Genomic DNA, 18098 nt, shown 5'->3' with positions numbered 1-18098 from the left:
CATTAATACCAATTTCTATTTGCAACACGAAAAGCTCTCGTACCAATTCTTGATGCCCCTTAATGACATAAAAAATAATGAATCTACCAATAGCCAGAAACGTAAATCGCAGAACAAAAAAAAAATGTTACTTTTTTTTTTTTTTTTTTTTTCAAGGTACTCGTAGAAGAACACTACATTTTTACATGCCTGCTAAAAAAAATATTCCCTCTTCAATAAACACCAAAAAGAAAAATAAGGGGAAAAAAGAAAAAAAAGAAAAAGAAGGGAAAAAAAAGAGGCTCTGCACCACGCGAATGACTGAGCTGCCGCACATCTCTTTTAACCACCATGAAAACAATGGTGGGTTTTTTACTATTTGCACAAAATCACATTTACACTTTCTACTTTTTTTTTTTTTTTTTTTTTCCACCAAAACTTAAACATGGTAGATCATCCCCACCTCCAAACTAGATGCATGAGGTATGCTTAGTGAAGAAGTGGCTGTTCTGCTATTCCTCCTCAAGAGCTCGTATCCATAGTCGATCGCAAACCTCCGCACTAAGCTTGATCCTTGCTTTGCTCTCATGTACGTGTTCCCTAGTATGTAAGCTATCCCTGCTTCCCTAGCCTCCATCAACTCCGCTAGTTCCTCCTTTGCGCCCACATTAATCTTCGGGCTCTCTGGCACGACGAACCTGACCCTTTTCTTTTGTTGGGTCACCGGTGGGGACATTATCTCCCTATGCTTGGATGTTCCAACTGTACACTCGTAGTCTTCACTGTCCTCCCTCAACCGAATCCCATCTGCATTGGCAGCAGACCTTGTCCCAACAACCGTCATTTGGCCATCTTCCTTTTCCATGTCTTCATTCAATTCAGCGTTCCCCGAGCGGATGAACTCTGCTATACTACATACTAGATCATTCTCAAACTCCACGGCATCCTTGTGGATGTCGCGATAGCCATATCGAACAATGCACCTGTACAACCTGTACTCTTTTGGTCCAATTTGACCCACCAGGAACCGTTCCTCGGGCTTCACACGTGGGACTGGGACAGATTTGATGCAGAGGAAAACTAGGACCTGGTGGAAGGCTGAAACATTGGTGACAAAATGGGAGAAGATTGCAGGGATTCCGGATACAAGTTCAGTGTGTATAATTCCAATACCGCGGACGCGTACAATGCCTAGGCTGGGGCCAAGGGTGAGTAGCCAGTTGAGGGAAACCTTGTTGTGCATTTCAAACTCGTATTTCTTGATTGTTCCATAGTGCCAAACATACATGATAATTAAGAATATGAATGAAAGGACGACCGGAACCCAAGCTCCTTCAAGGAACTTGATTAAAGAAGCAGAAAAATAGAGAGCTTCAATCGCGCCAAAAAAGACTACGAAGCAAATTGCCCAGAAGACGCTCCGGTTCCAGCACAAGACAATAACTAGAGACATTAAGCAGGTAGTGACCAGCATGACAGTTATAACTGCCAAACCTGCGCTACAGGAACCAGTGAGTAGAGGAAGTCAGCTGTTTTTCATTGCAAGCGAACGAGAGAGAGCAGATTACTAGATGCATCAGAAAACAATCAAACATTATACCTTATCAAGCAAGAAACATCAAATTCTATGTTCAATATTACACATGGCAAGTTCTATGTTAAATTTGTTCTGACTTCTCCAGTTTTATTATGACTAGACATATACCATCAGCCATTGATGAATCTCCCGTAGTACCAAAAAAAAAAAAGTCAAATAATTTGAAAAGACTAGCATACCTGATGCATTCCCCAAGCGTCGTGTGTCTCTGAAACCAATAGTAACAGCCAAGCATAGTATCATTAATATCCAATTGATCTCTGGTATGTAAATTTGACCATGGAATTTGGATGAGGTGTGGACAATTTTGACCCTAGGGAAGCAGCCAAGGGCGGAACATTGTTTAATGATCGAAAAAGTTCCGGTAATGATGGCCTGGCTTCCTACTACGGCAGCAAGCACAGCTATTATGAGAACGGGCCATCTTAGTTTTTCTGCAATGACAAATTTGGGGTGCTTTCGATTAGCTGAGAGATAAATATTTATCCGAACACGAATGAGAGTTGAGAAAAACAAGCTGAAGATTATTACCTGGTACAGACACATAAAATCCAATGTTATGATGATCTTTATCAAAATGGTGCCTAGACAGAAATGCTGCTTGGCCCATATATGCAAGAACTAAAGCCGGATAAACCATGGAAGTGAAAGCAATCTGCAGAGAACAGAAATACTCGTTAGAGAAGCAGATATTATTAGCCTAATTTAAACCACAGAAGGACAAGTGTAAGCAATTCGGATGTGCTTTGATTGGTAACTTGTTATATTCTCCCTAAAGCATAAAAGAAAGTTTTCTTAAAAGTGTAGAACAAACTCCTTAAAAGCGGAATGATTAGATTCTTCAGGTGGTTCAACCGTCAATTAGTATCTATAATTTGAGAATAAGAACAAAACCTAAGATTTTTTTATTTCTTGGGAATTTTTGACCAAATAAACCAATCATAATATGCAGTATGTGTAAATTATATACAACTTGCAATGAAAACTACAAAAAGTACTTGACATGAAACTGTGGCAAGAGAATAAGACAGTGCATGGGAATAACAGATAAGGATGATGCAACTAGATCATATCTATATTGTATAGTTGGCATTGGGTTCTATTTAGGACCCTAATATGGGGACTCAAACCTCTGGTGAAATGATCTCTTGGGTTCAAAATAATATCTTAGGAGAACTAAACCACTGCCTAAACAAATATAACAATAACGAAATGAACTGCAAGACATGTACTTAAACTGCGCTTTTGCAAAATGTCTAAATCAAACATACCTTGATTGACAATTGTGAAAAGTGTCCAAGATCAGCAAACATAGCTTCTGAACCTGGAGAAATGAAAATGTGCGTTAGGAACTTCTTCAAACTCACCCACTCGTATTTAGTAAAACAGAACGCTGATACTGAAATCTAAAAAGCATTTACCTGTTATACACAATAAAATTCCACCTAGGGACATCCAACCTTCAGTTTGCGTTTTCTTCAAAAAATCATACATGTAATACGGGGAGAGTGCGCGGTACACATGATGGTTCCAGCGGAAAATGTTATAGACTCCGATGGCACTGATGCACAAAAGCCATGTCATGACTATGGGAGCAAACAAGAAGCCAACCTTGTGGGTGCCGTAATGTTGAAGCGAAAACAAGCAAATCAGTATGATACAAGCAATTGGGACTTCAACATCTGCAAAGTTTTATGAAACTCTTTTTAGAGATATTTAACACATAAGAATCTCTAGTATTGAAAGACAGATATAAATTAAAGAGTGACAGAATCTAACTGCTTATGCAAGCACATGCCACATGGTAGGATATAAGGAGGAAAAACACTAGAAACAAGCAAACTAGAGAATGAATAACAAAGTTTGACTTCTTTTTTTTCCTTCCCCACCTTATCTCCACTCTCTCCGGAGAAAGAAGAAGGAAGTATGGCGCTCTATCCGGTCAGTATAGCATTGCTTAAATGACCAATTTTGGTACTTGGTCTGGGAAATATTGAGGGAACATAATTGGGAAAACACAGAAAAAAAATAAATTAACTAAACAGTGTGAAACGATAGGAACTTATATTCGAATTTTTAATTCGAGTTGAGATGTGATTTTATGTGAGTATTTGTAATATATAGCAGAAAAGTTAGATGCGACTTTTTGTAAGAGCTTTTAACTGTAGCAAAATAAGAATTGAAAACTCAAATTAGTAAAATGAACGCCTATATACATTGAACAGTCCGACAAACAAAAATCAAAACTTTGTCGAAAACTCATAATTCCTACTAAAATCGAATCTCAATCAGCTCATATTTAGAAAGAAAAAAAAAACTTACATTTATGATGCTCTTTAGACATGGAAAGCTCAAGCCCAGAAACTGCAGAGAAAACTGCCCAATACAAATCCACCAACAACCAATCAACACAAAATCAGTGAAAACCAATCCAAACCCAAAAAAATAAAACTGACAACAATTAAATACAAAATACCCATTTTGCATCAATCAAAACACAAAAACCAGAAAAAAAAAGAAACCTGAAATAGCAGGCGTAAGAACACCATCACCAATGACCATGCAAGTCCCAATCAAAGCAAGAACCAGAAGCAGCCTCTGCAACACGCCGTGCCTCTCCAGCGCCGCCCTGATCCTCGGCCCAATCCCGGATTTCCTCGGCGCCGATGCCGATAACAACGAAGAATCCTTCTTGTCCCTGTAGTCGGAGAGCTCCTCATCCGCCACCTGGCAATTGGGGAGCGAGCTGACTCGGGCGTGTCGACACAGCAGCGAGTAGAGTGCGAAAGTCCCTCCCTCGCCATTGTCGTTGGCCTGGAGAACTATGAAGACGTATTTGAGAAGAGGGACCAAAGTCAGAGTCCAGAACACGAACGACAACACGCCGTAAATCTCCTCGTTCGTGTCCGAGTGCGCTATGTCCTTCGCGAATGTGCTTTTGTAGACGTATAAAGGTGAAGTACTCAAATCTCCGTATACAACTCCCAGGCTCTGAAACGCCAGGCTCAGAATTGTCCTCCATGATTTTTTCTGTCAAAAACAAAAAAGTTTCAGAAGAGCTTTAGAAAAAGAAGAACAACATAAGTTTTTTTTTTTTTCCTTCATATAACTGACCTTATTAGCTTGGTTTTGATATGACCCACTTTCCAGATCCATGGTTTCGTTTTGTTTGTCTCAGTGATTCGGGGAAAAAGCCATTGTTGCTATATAACAAAGAAAACCCATTTGCACAGAGAAAGAACAAGGATTTTTTTTTTTTTAATTCAAAAGAGTGAACTTTCCAAATCCATTATGGGTTGCCCTGGCTTGCAAATTTTTTTTTTTTTTTTTTTTTAAAAAACTAACTCTTTCAACACTTAAGAAGACCCATGAACATTATATAATAATACACGAAATCAACATGGTAGTTGTTTTTTTTTTCTTTCTTTAAATAGGAGAGTTAGAGAGAAGGGTATAATTAAATCTATTTACTTTATTTGTTTAAGTGTTTGATTTAAAAATATAATGAATGTGTACAGCAGTTGAACGACCATGAATGGAAAGACCAAACACGAAAAAGCCAAGCCCAGAGATGAAAGGAAGAGAAAAAACTATATGAGAATGAAAGAGAGTTATTATTATAATAAAAGAGGAGTATAAGAATGGAAAATATCAGTGAGAGAGTGAAGAGAGAGAGAGAGAGAGAGAGAGAGTGAAGAGAGAGAGAGAAAGAGAGAGAGTTGTGGAAGTGGGCAAAACTGTGCACTGTAATTCAGCAGCTTAACGCGTAGTTGTGTTTTTGAGGCATCAAAAGTAACTAACTACCTATTTTTCTATCTACACGTTTTCACCATAACTAAACTAACTAATCCCTCAAAACTCAAAACTCAAATATTGAGAATTTTTGCTTCAACAAAAAAAAAAAAAAACAAAGGAGAATTTTGTGATAGAATTAGTGCTGGAACTTTGGACGGGCCGTCCGTGACCGTCTAAAAATACTGAGTTTTTGCCCGAGCCCAAACCTGACCCGCCCGAGCCCGAAAATACTCTTGAATCGGCCGCGGGCTTATAGTTGGCTACCCGAACCTGGCCGGGCCGTCCGAGCCCGCCTGAAATTTTTTTTTAATATTTTATAATTATTAAGTTAGTTTGTGTTAAAATTATATAAAAATCAAAATCAACATTCAACATACATTATTAACACAATTGAATAAATTAATCATGTATATTAATGATGTATATTAAATTCGTAAGTCATGATTGCCTCGTTAAAAATCTTACCAAAAAAACCAATTAGGATAAAAACTTGACAAGAAAAAAAGAGTGCAATTATTTTGTGACGAATTACAAATTTTACAAACTTACAAAGTTATACAATTACAAATACAATCTCAAAAGTAAATACATATTTACAAATTACAAATTTACAATTTAATTTGAAGCTGAAGGATCGTCTTCAAAATTAAATGTTAATCGATTAAATTCATCGATCCATTCTTAGCTTGCCGGCAAAATTGTATCTTGTAGACGTTGATCGGCCCGATTTCAATCTTTAATGCAAACCAAGGCTTCAACAAAATCCCTTTGTAATGCATTCCGGCGTTTCTCAAGTATTCTTCCTGTAGTACTGAAGGCTTGTTCAGATGAGATAGTGGAGACTGGGATCGAAAATATATCCATTGCCAATCAAGTTAGGATTGACCAAGTTAATGTCCGTGCCCTCCACCATTGAACTAAGTCAAACGATTCTGCTGTACTGTCGACTACTAAGCCTTCACTGAGGTACGCCATAAGCTCGTTAAAGTTGCCGCTGCCACTGCCACTTGTTGACGAAGATTCACTCCCAGCTTCTGTTTGAGTTGTTTTATTCTTCTTATTCAACCCGAAAACATTCAAGAATGAATGCGGGTTTTCGTCTTGTTGTTGCCGTACCTGTATTCTAGGAGGTACTCTAAACGTAATATCATATTTACTATAGATTGAATATATTTTTTCCTTTATTATTGGATATTGGTCCGAACAATTGATGCCTAAAAATTCACTTAAGTTTTCTAAACCACTTTCTAAACCTTCTAATTTTAATCTATGATAAAAAATAGTACATAAACCATACAATAAAGGCAACTTAGACCAATATTTTATAAATTTCTTTTCCATAGAATGTATAGGAACTGCTAAGATTGGGTCATCCCTATATTCGCTAAATAAAATACTAATTCGTAAAAGTTCTCCTAAAGCTAAAGGTGATGCTGGGTAATATGTTCCACTGAGTTTTAGAGTCACTTCATGAAACCTACCTAAAAATTGATACAAAATTTCGGCAATTTACCAATCATATGCGTCTATATATCATACTCTTACTTTTGCACACATATAGTTTGTTATAGCATCCTTATAGGGGATGCATTGTTGAAGCATTATGTAAGTTGAGTTCCATCTTATAGGCATATCTAACACTAGTGCTCTAGGAGGTATATTTAATGCTTGTAAGAACCTAAACAAATCTTCTTGCCTTTGGTTACTACCTTGAATCCATGCAAGACTATATCTAATTCTTTTAATGTGATTACCCATTTTTTTTAAACCGGATTTAACAATTAAATTAATTACGTGACATGCACAACGTTGGTGGAAAATAGTACCGTCACCGAATAAACTTAAATCATTTTCAAAGAACTCAATTACTTTTGTATTGGCACTAACATTATCTAATGTTACAGCCATTACTTTATCTCTTAATCTAAATTCGTCAATTACATTTAAAATGATATTATATATTAAATCCGCTTAAATCCGCACTATGTGATCCTATAACACATTTAAAACCTAATATTCTCTTATCTAAATCAAATCCTTTAAAGTAATGTCCGGTTACAGCTAAATAATCTTTATTGGCAACGGCATACCAAATATCTGCCGTTAACGCAACACACCAGCTAGTCGAGTGTGAAAGGTTTATTAATGCTTCTTTTTCTTTCTTAAATAATTTTAATAAATATTTTCTAAGAGTAGTTTTTGAAGTGAACTGTGCATTAGGATTATGTACAACCTTAATATATCGTTGCCAATTAGGATGTTCTACAAAACTAAGTAGTTGATCTAAAGCAGCTTTCATTTGTGCAACTTTCATACGATCTACTTGCGGATCGTATTTCTAAGTGGTTAGACCACCGGTTGTGCGATCAAAAGATAATTGTGTTTGGCGGAGTTCGGGTCTGCCGGATTGGCTAAGCTTTTGAAAACACTTTTCAGAGTGTCTTCTCAAGTGGGCGGTGCCGTGAATAATGTCACATTGTAATTTAGATAAACAATATTTACACTGAGCTATATGTTTAGTGTTACCTTCATTGTCGATCTCCTCAATTATGTCGAAGTAATCCCAAACTGTTGAGGTGTGCTTGCATTTCTTCCTAGAGGTTGCAACACTTGCAGACGCAGTTGCACTGGCACTCGCCGCTTCTCCACGCCCACCACCATTTCGACCACGACCTCCAGTACGTTCACCAGGGCTCGGATTAGTAGATTCTTGCGTAACAAATTCATTAGTGGGAAATTGTCCTTCTTTTACGTTGTGTTGGGCATCAACGGGAATACCACTATAACCAAAAGGATCCATTATAAAAAAATAAGAGCGATTTGATAGAGAGAGCTTTAGGATAATGTGATAGTTTTTAGAAAAATTATAATAGAGATTTGAGAGATTGATAGAGATTGAGAGAAATTGAGAGAGATTGAGATAGTTTGACTGAGAAAAATGTGTGGGGGATGAGGGTATTTATAGGGAAATTTTTAGGTTAAAAAATTGATTTTTTTTTTTCAAAAAATTCGGGGTGCAACAGCTAGTTTAGGGTTCGGCGGGTTCGGGCGGCAACGGTAAAAAAACTATTCGTTGGACGGGTTTTCGGACAATTCAGGCATCTCAGGCATTCGGGCAAAATTTGAGTTTGCAGGCTTATTTTCGGGTCGGGCACCAACGGTCAAAATTTTGGCCTTTCAGGCTTCGGGCGGGTCGGGCATTCAGGCTTCGACGGAAAAAAAAAAAAAAAAAAACTCCATTGGACGGCGGTTGATGGCACTACACGGCGGCAGGCTCCGACGTGGTGACCAAATTCGGGTTGCCCGAGCCCGAGCCCGAGCCCAAAAATGCAACTTTGGACAGGCCGGCATATGGGCCTGCCTGCCGAGCCCCAAAAATTTGGGCAGCGGGTCTGCCCGCCGGCCTAAAGTTCCACCACTAGATAGAATAGGGGAAAAAATATTTTATAAGTAGAATATTATTTTAACAAGTGAGGTAATTTATTGTTGAATTATCATATTGATAACTTGTCACATAATTTTTCTTCTTCTGACCCGCAAGAAAAATTTCGAAAGAAATAAAAGTACATATGTGAAAAAAAAGGAAAGCAATAATATACTTGTACCTATTTCAATTTGTTGCACATGTAGTTATTTTAAGTTTAGGAGATGTCACCATTTACATATTTTTTTTTGCATTATTTCAAAATTTTGATGGAATATTCGATAGATTGTTCCTTCATGTTTTATTATTTTACCACGTAATTTACCTAAAATTATAATGAAATATCGATTTTTATAATTCACATAGGTAAAATTAGCCCTTGATTTTAATATAATCTTATAACGATGAGTTTTTAGTGGCTGCGTTTTCATTAGTGGTTATCCGGTAGTAGAAATTTAATAATATGACGTGATAAAAATTTAATTTTATTAATTGCAATCCATTTTTTTAGTCAATTTATCAAATTTATTATAAAGTTAAAACATTAATACAAATGTACATAAAAGTTAGGTTGATATTTTTGGAAGATTTACTAACTAAAAGTGCATTAAAAAAATTACAAGATGAAATAAAATTCAGTTGGAATTAAAAAGCCAAAAAAAAAAAAAAGGAATTGAGGTCATGTGGCATTGTAGCAATTTTGATTATCATGCTGACTGAAAACCACAGTAAAATCACATAAAAATAAAATAGAAAAGGACCAAACTTTTGATAATAGTGAGTGTAATAGTATGACAAAGAGAAAGCAGCTTTCATTATGACTTTCTGTCGAGCTTATACTGTGAATAAGATTTGTGTTTGACCCAAGACATATCATATTACTAGATAGGCTATCACTTTTGCTAATATAAGCAATGGTTGATATTGAGAGCTCTTTTTGGGGACTAGAGAAAAGTAGACGCCCATGTTTTTCCCATTTGTCTGCCGTTCAAGTGGAATCTTGCCATAATCATTCCAAGTTTTTGAGAAGAGTCTGGATACTCTATTGGCAGACTAGCATAAGATTTCCTAACAAAATTGAATGGAGCATGTTAGTTTATCAATTCATCTCAAAAGTCTTATTAGTTTAAATTTTTGAGATAGATTGATAAACTAACATAGTATCAGAGCGAGAGATTCTGAGTAAATTAATTGAAAAGACTAACACGTGAATATTTAAGTCTGAGATATATTAAAGACTTAATACATGATGACAATTTAAATATGGATAAAAAGTGTAATTACGAGACACGTGAGGAGGAGTATTAAAAGTATAAAATTATTGTCGGCCCACCTCTTAACAACTTAAGTTTTTGAGATGGATTGGTAAACTAACACTACGGTTGGATTTTATATCGATGATGTCTTGCTGTTGAATTTAATTAAAATTACATCAAAATTTTTTAAAAAATTACATGATAGCCAGTTTTGATACAGATTTAATGACTAAAAGTATGAATTTACCAATAATTTTTTATTTTATTTATTATTATTAATCAAAATTTTTTTTAAAAAAATTTACTGTAGAAATCTCATACTTATAATTAGCCAGATTGATTGATTGATCAAAACTCAAAAAAATATATTATTGATAGTAATAAATGTAGGGTTGGTAGTCATTGATAAATGCAACAACTTGTTTTGGAATTTTATAACTCATTTGACCTATTGGCTTTATGTTCCATCTATATGTGACCCTATAGGGGGGACAAAAATTTAATTAACAAAGTGTTTAGGTACTTCATTATTTTGTGTGATTTATTCATGACTTTTTTTTTTTCACTCCATTCTAAAACTTACCTTTTCATGTCATTTGAAGGCTATTTTAGAGCCCAACACTTATCAAGAGTCAATAGACATTCTAAAACTTTTTTTTTTTCATTTTTTTTTCATTTGTTTATGCCAATATTTCATTCTCATTTGTTTACACAAATGTGAAAATCCGAAGGAAAAAGAAAGGAAACAAAAAATATGAAAACTGAATTTGGCATCATTTGATGATAAAATAAACCAACTATTAAGTGGTAAGTGGCTTGGTGGCTAAGAAGGCCCGCCTTAAAAAGAACAGAAAAAAAAAATTATAGCTTATTGATAAAAGAGGAATGTACGTGGATCAATAATCTAGCACATTTTGCTAAGATTCTAATTTTATTTCATTTTTTAAAGAAACTTTTATGTTAATTTGTTATTTTTCTTGCATTAGATTAGTAGTGTTTTATTGTGCATTTCATTATGCTGTTTGAGCATCTTTCTTGTATTAAATTATAATAGTGTTGGGTCCACCTAATGAATCTATGTTGCTTGAGTAGTCCCAAGTAGATAATTCTTCCCCAATTCTTGCCAAGTTATTTTTTTTTAATTTTTTTTTATTGGAAACTCTTGTCATTGTTCAAAATTTAACAAGTCTTAACAACTTAATTAATTCCTTTTATAATCGGACTTAAATCGTGCAATATCTGATATGCTTGCACAGCTTTTGTTTTACATATATAATTTGTGCCCCACTAAACCATATAGTTTATTAATTTAAAAATCTCCTAGCCACAACTGGCAAAGCTACGTATATTTTAGACCATAAATATAGGAGGTTTGGTGTGTTTGAAGTATTTTTTTTTGAAAATAAAGGGTTGTTGTTTTGCATTTTTTAGTTATGATGATTTGAGTGACGATTTTGAGTTGAGTTTAAGTTATAACTTGAGTTGAAGTTGCAACTTGAGTTTGTGTTTGGATGTGAAGTTATGATTTGAATTGAGAATCTTTTTGAGTTTGTATTTAGGTGAGTCCAAATTTAAATTTGTATTTATATGGTATTTTAATAAAAACTCAATGGTGATGAAAAATTTTAATAGGGTATATGAGTGGGATTTTATTCATCTTTTCATTGTGAATGTATAAAAAAAATCATCTCAATCAGAATTAAAACGAAAAAGTTATGACATTTTTAAGAATAGAAAAATATTGTTCATTAACTTGAGTTCGAGTATATGAACTCAAGTTGAAGGAGAAACTTGAATTCGAGTTTAGCCCCAAATTTAAATTCAAACTCGAATTTAAATTCAAGTTCAAACTCAAATTTTATAAAAAAAATATAAATTTAAATAAAATTATAACTCGAGTTTAAACTTTTTCTGAATTTTATTAGAAAATAACAACCTAAAATCACTTGAAAAACATTTTCAACACGGCTTTAGCTTGGGCCCAATTCATGCACGAAGGGAAGAATCTGGAAATTAACAAATTAAGTGAATGAAGTACAAGAAAACAAAGAAAAAATGTTTATCTTATTAAGTAACAAGACAACAAATATCATTAACAATCTAGAGAATTCCTAAAATATCTTCATCATGAAATCCTCATGTGGAATTTATTACACCCCTTTTTTTTTCCCAAACGGCTTCCCATCCATTGCTTCTCTTTGTTTATTTTCTCAACTATCAGAAAAAAGGTTTTTTTGGACGGTTTTCATCCATATTTCACTTTTCATGTCCCATCCTCCAATTAATGTGTGATTTTCGAATAAAGGGCCAAATTAAAAGCTAGGGAGTCTAATTTGGTTCTCTCTTTTTTACTTACCTTTTCGGCCGCTTAAAGAATGGTTGGTGTAACAAATCTTGTTACAAGAAAATTGCCCTTTTGTACTTTTTTTTTTTTTTTTGGTTAGAAGTGCTCGTTTAGGTGTATTTTTATCAGTTTTATGCGTGTAAGATTTATTTGTACGGTGGGGTTTTGTAAATAATATTTCAGCTATATTTTGTGGCTAAAACCTTGATTCTCCCAACAATCGGTATCACATCATCACAAACAATAGAGGGCATGTTCTTTTGTCTGAAAAATTCAAAAAAAGATAACTCGAGTTTTAATTTTATTTAAGTTTACGTTTTTTTAAGTTTCAACTTTATTCAACTTTACTCAACTTTATTTAAATTACAACTTCAACTCAAGTTCAACTCAAAAATTACACTCAAGTTATACTCTAAAAGAAAACCCAGAATAACCCAATTTGTAGAAAAATTATGTCAAAATTGACCATCAAACTTGGTGTTCCTTTTGAAGTCGAATCAATAAATTCTGGCTTTATGATCTATTTGAGAATCCCATAAGAAATATAATATATATAATATATGTTAAATAATAAATAAGCAAACGAATATTCATGTACGTGCATGAAGGTGATTCGTGTGCGAGACGTGACTTTTTACACCATGACACGTGGCGCCATGCATGGTTGAAAACTTGCGAAACTGTTTTTCATTTCTATCTGTTTTTCTTGAATAGTAGTCGTAAACTATGATGTGTATTATATACCAAAACAAAAAAGTGAAAACAATATGAGGATGTTTGGTCGAGGGAACGATTTGTTTTCCGATTTGAATTATGATTCATGGTTCGTTACAGTATTTTTTCTCACAAAAAATTTACGTAAATCGAAAATAATTCGAATCACATAGTTTGAATCCTCCAATCAAACGTCCTCTATGTGTCATGTTTTGCTTGAGAGCCAAATAGCGTGATTTGGCCGGGTTGTGACAAAGTAGAAAAAGTTGGCTAGTGAGTGTGTCAATGTGATACGCACGATAAAGAATTTTTCCTCTAGAGAAAAAGATCAGAATGGAAAAAAGAAACAAGTTATATTTTTTTTTTATGTTATTTGGTATGATAAGAAAGAAAAAAATTATGTAGTAAGTTAATTGATTATTTTATTAATTATTTAATATTAATTTAGTTTGAAAATAAGGGTAAAAAATTATTTTAGATTTTTAAGTCATTAATAGGTGGATTTAAGTTTTTCACCGAATATTAGAAAGATAAAAATTGATGAGCCATATAACAATTTTTATTTATTATATTTTTCTTTCCCTTTCTTTTCTACCGAACAACTCACTTTACCCTTCCTTTCTTTTTTTATGGTATCAAACATAGCATTATTGGAAGAGATTGTTATGAGAAGTGTAAGATACGTATGTTTTCTCAGAGCAAAAAGGATAGATATTTTCTTTTTATTTTTTGACAAAATATAAATGTTAAGGTGGCTTTTTAACTTTTTAAAAAGATCCCAAAAGTATATCAAATCTCCTTTATTTTTTCCCCTTCTTATCAATAACTTGCAAAATTTCAAAAATTGGAAAAATATGACACATATATATAGCCGAATTAAAAGCTCAATTAATTAATTTTGTATCATGGCTTTTTTTTTTCCTTTGTTTAAGTCCTAACTTATAAAATATTGATTAAAGAAGACACGTTTTATGAAAAGAATAGAGCCCAAAAAAGATAGTAAAGCTGTATGTGTGATCCATAATAAATTGTAGTAGTAAATGACTTGAATTAGGAAGGAAGTAATGAGGGAGGCACATGATAAGTAAGAAGGATTTTTAAATAATTAATTAGTCTGTCTGTGCATTGAAATACGTGAGTAAGATAGGGACAGAAAGCTAGGGGGGCATTTTAGAGGAGTAATAATTAAATTAGTACTAACAAGGTCATCCCTGCCTAATTAATTACACTCAATGAATAAAACAACAATATTAATATTATTGGACGTGGGGGACAAAAGTAGGTTAATCATACTCAATATCATAATATAAAGTTTAGCATTATCCATATATTAGGCAAGTCAGAGCAAAATGTTAGGTCAAGGACCAAAACATGACCATTTAATGATTACAATTTTTAGCCATTAATTTATAAGGTGACGTTTGATTTATGAATTAGAACTATATGATTATAATTATTTTTAATTTACGTGTATTTTTTGTAAAAAAAAATACTATAACAAATCACGAATCATTATTCGAATCAGAGAACGAATTTAAGTACCAAACATCCTCTAATTGTGGACAGTAAATAGTAACTTAAGTTTTTCTGTTCCTTGTACTATCAGCCAAAAGTGTTTTCTTTAACAATAATATTTATTCAAAATACGATTCATGAATCTCCTTTTTCTTAGGATCCAGTTTGAACAATATTTAAAGACCCTTTTTCCAGGAAACTTCCAATAAAATAAGAAGAAGAAAAAGAAAAGGCCATAATTTTTTGTGCAAGGAAACACGTTATATATGTTACACCTTTTGCAGGTGATGACTGATAATTAATTATATGTGGAATCTTTTGCTCTAGGTTATTGAAAAAATATGCTAGAAGATTATGTCCTATAAAGGTTTTTTTTTTTATTAAAAATATCAGACTATATATATGACTTGGTCACCTTAATTGATAAATATGTATGGAAATAGAATTCCTCTTGTTTAGGCCTCGTTCATTTCACCGATTCGAGTTTTCAGTTTTAGATTTTTACAGTAAAAAGTTTTTAGAAAATATCACATCTAATTTTTTCTGCTACAGTGAAAAGCTCTCAAAAAATGTAACATCTCAACTCGAATTGAAAACTCGAATCCGCGAAAGGATTTCATATATAGATCAATAGCTATGGTCAAACACAATATGTCATTTATCCTTCATTTTCAAAAAATTACTCCAACAAGAAAAGCTATGTATATCATTAATAGGCATCTTAAAGTGATTCAACAAACATTTTAAATAATGGTTGAATAGCACCAAGCATTCAAATTCCTGAGACTATAGATATAGGAAAATGATTTATATAGTCTGATAGAGTGAAGAAAAAAAAGTGTTGATTATATGGCTGGCTTGGTTGCGTCACCACACCAGCATTACTCACAAGTCTTTTGTAAATAGGTCCAAGTCATTTGAACCAACAAATTCATTTGAATCAGTGCTTGGTAAATATTTTTGAGGTTTGGTTTAGATTAGTATCTTGATATTTCAAAACAAATAACGATTCTGAATTTATAATCTTTTTTTTCAATGTTCTAAACCGAAAATTGAAAGTTTTTATTTAACATTTCGAATCTTTTTTTTTTTTTTTTCTAAATCGTTTCGAACCTAATTATCAAATAATCATAACTATTCAGTAACCTCTGATGTTTACACGTTGCTAATTAATCAAGTCTTATTGAAGGACCACCCAACATATTGGATGGGGCACAAATGCAAGTTTCACTGTTAAAGACTGAAATACAGTGAAGCAAATATGGCTTTATGCGATTATTCTCTTTATAAGCATATATTGTCTTTTCGGGTTATGGATAATTCTTATGTGTCCTCGTCTGTTACCTAAAATTGTCTGAGTCATTGTCTGATGACATGAAATTGGCTCCAATTGGGTGGGCAATACTTCACAGTATTGTCACTACCATCCATGACACGTGGCAAAATATATTCGTGTGACCTTTTTCCTTTTTTGGCTTGGAAAAAAAAAATTATTCGGACCATCCGTTTAGTTCGTTGATTTGAGTTTTTAATTTGAATTGAGATGTGATTTTATGTGAGAATTTTTTACTGTAATAAAAAAATTAGATATGATTGTTTTTGAGAGTTTTTTACTGAATAAAACTCGAATTCTAAACTCAAATCGGTGAAATGAACGGGACTCATTTATTCCCTTTTAAATTTTTAATGGTGGAAACTAGACAAACCCAGTTGAGCTTTTGATCATATGTCCTTTTTGTTATCTGCATTTTAGTCGTTAAAGGCAGTCCGCCATTCTTTTTAATCACACGCTAATGTCAAATGACAAAAGAGAACTGATGTAGGGGATTTTGGCTATAGCGAATATTCCGCCACATTAAGAACTTAATGATACGAATATTCATACCACACCTTCAAAAAAAAAAAATCACATAAATATTCTTTGTTTCTTGTTTTAATTTGTAAGGTGCATTCATCAAACCACAAAACTATATAATAGGGAAGGTATAATTGAAAAAAAAAAGTATTTTATGAGAGGTTTTTGTTCTATCAATCCACCACTATATATGATTCAGATTAAAGCATGCGCTCGGAGAGAGAGTGCAAAGTGAACGAGTTTAAAGCAGATTTCTCATTCATTAGTTAGAGAAGATCACCAAGATTTCGTGATCCGCTGCTAAATTATTCCAATTCATTCTTTTTAGTGTTCGCTGTTTTTAATAATTTACTTATTTATTATACGGTGTCATGAAAAATAATCTAATTCCTCCCTAGTATTTATTAAACTTTATAATAGAAACCTTATGAATATAATTACTAAAATACCATGTTATGTAATTCAACAACAATTGATTTTTAACATGTGAAGTTATTTATTAAAAGCTTATAAGTAAATGTGACATTCATTTATTTTAACTGGGAAATTTAATACTAATAGGTACAAAGATGGTCATCCTCGTTTACTTTGCGGATTCGAGTATTCAATTCGAGCTGAGACGTGACATTTTCTGAGAGCTTTTCACTGTAGCAGAAAAAGTTAGATGTGACATTTTCTGAGAGCTTTTTACTGTAGAAACCTAAAACTGAAAACTCGAATCGGTGAAATGAACGAGGTTTATATATTATGTGAGTCCACTAAACTTTCATTATTCATTTTAAGTAAACACATAATTAAATAAAAAAAAGGAAATCAGTTATTTCTTGTCTTTCCTTATCTTTTTATACAAATAAACATATTTTAAAAATAAATAAAAAAAGACTCGAAAGCTTTGCATAAGCATAAGCACAACCTCCTATTCTGATAAATATTGCTCTTACTCCGATTTAAATTTACACTCCGATGTAACGTGTAATAAAGTAATGATAATGAGCACGATGATAACACTAAAAAAGCTCTTGGTTTTTACTCAGAAACCAACATGTTACTCTCAGTTTTATAGTTTTTTTTTTTTTTATCCGTTTTCTCACTTCAGTAAATTTAAAATCTGCTTAGAGAACATCATTAAAACAAAAAAGGTCAGAAGACAATGCTTGTTTATAGGATTTGACACCAATATATATCAAGCACACTAATTGTGCACCTAGTTGGAAGCTCTTTTTATTATTTTATTTTATTTTTATTTCTGTTGGCAAGACAAATTGAGAGAAGACTAACCTAAACCGAAATGTTTGATAATGACTCGGATCGATCAATTACACAGACATAATGAAGAAACAATTTCTTCTCCAATCAAGTTTTCTTTCATTAACCAAACTATAATCTTCCCAAGTTTTAATTCCTTACAAAATGCCAAAATATAGCTTAGTTTGGTATGGAAAAGTCTTATATGCCGGCAACTATAACCAAAAAAATAAAAGACCTTATATTGAATTGACAAGTGACACTGTAATTGGTGGGAATAAATAGGTACCTTGGGAAAAAAGTCACATTTGTTGCTTCAACGGGTAGTTTCAATTGGTTTGAAAATGGCAACATATCAAACCTACTCTCAAAAG

General features: G+C 33.2%; 1 protein-coding gene across 1 annotated transcript; it reads right to left on the bottom strand.

Annotated features, from left to right (window-relative positions):
- Nucleotides 1–224: 224 nt before the first annotated feature.
- On the bottom strand, nt 225–5271 carry LOC21410412 (potassium transporter 6). The gene is made up of 8 exons (XM_010102189.2): nt 4691–5271; nt 4099–4606; nt 3899–3952; nt 2998–3258; nt 2848–2900; nt 2108–2231; nt 1756–2010; nt 225–1473 (listed from the first exon to the last, which is right to left on the bottom strand). The coding sequence occupies exons 1-8, from the start codon at nt 4730–4732 to the stop codon at nt 419–421; spliced, it is 2352 nt and encodes a 783-aa protein (XP_010100491.1). The 5' UTR covers nt 4733–5271; the 3' UTR covers nt 225–418.
- Nucleotides 5272–18098: the final 12827 nt, after the last annotated feature.

Source organism: Morus notabilis, unplaced genomic scaffold (genome assembly GCF_000414095.1).
Source record: "Morus notabilis unplaced genomic scaffold, ASM41409v2 Scaffold99, whole genome shotgun sequence".
Classification (NCBI taxonomy): domain Eukaryota; kingdom Viridiplantae; phylum Streptophyta; class Magnoliopsida; order Rosales; family Moraceae; genus Morus; species Morus notabilis.
The sequence above is the reverse complement of the archived record's forward strand: the minus strand, read 5'-3'. Positions and strand labels throughout refer to the sequence as shown.

What these genes read in the sequence shown, in the direction of transcription:
- LOC21410412 (XM_010102189.2), bottom strand. Translation starts at nt 4,732, where the DNA reads ATGGATCTGGAAAGTGGGTCATATCAAAACCAAGCTAATAAG. An exon ending in TCTTACGCCTGCTATTTCAG is followed by an intron (nt 3,953 to 4,098) that starts GTTTCTTTTTTT and finishes TGTATTGGGCAG; the next exon opens with TTTTCTCTGCAGTTTCTGGG. An exon ending in AATTTTATTGTGTATAACAG is followed by an intron (nt 2,901 to 2,997) that starts GTAAATGCTTTT and finishes TCATTTCTCCAG; the next exon opens with GTTCAGAAGCTATGTTTGCT.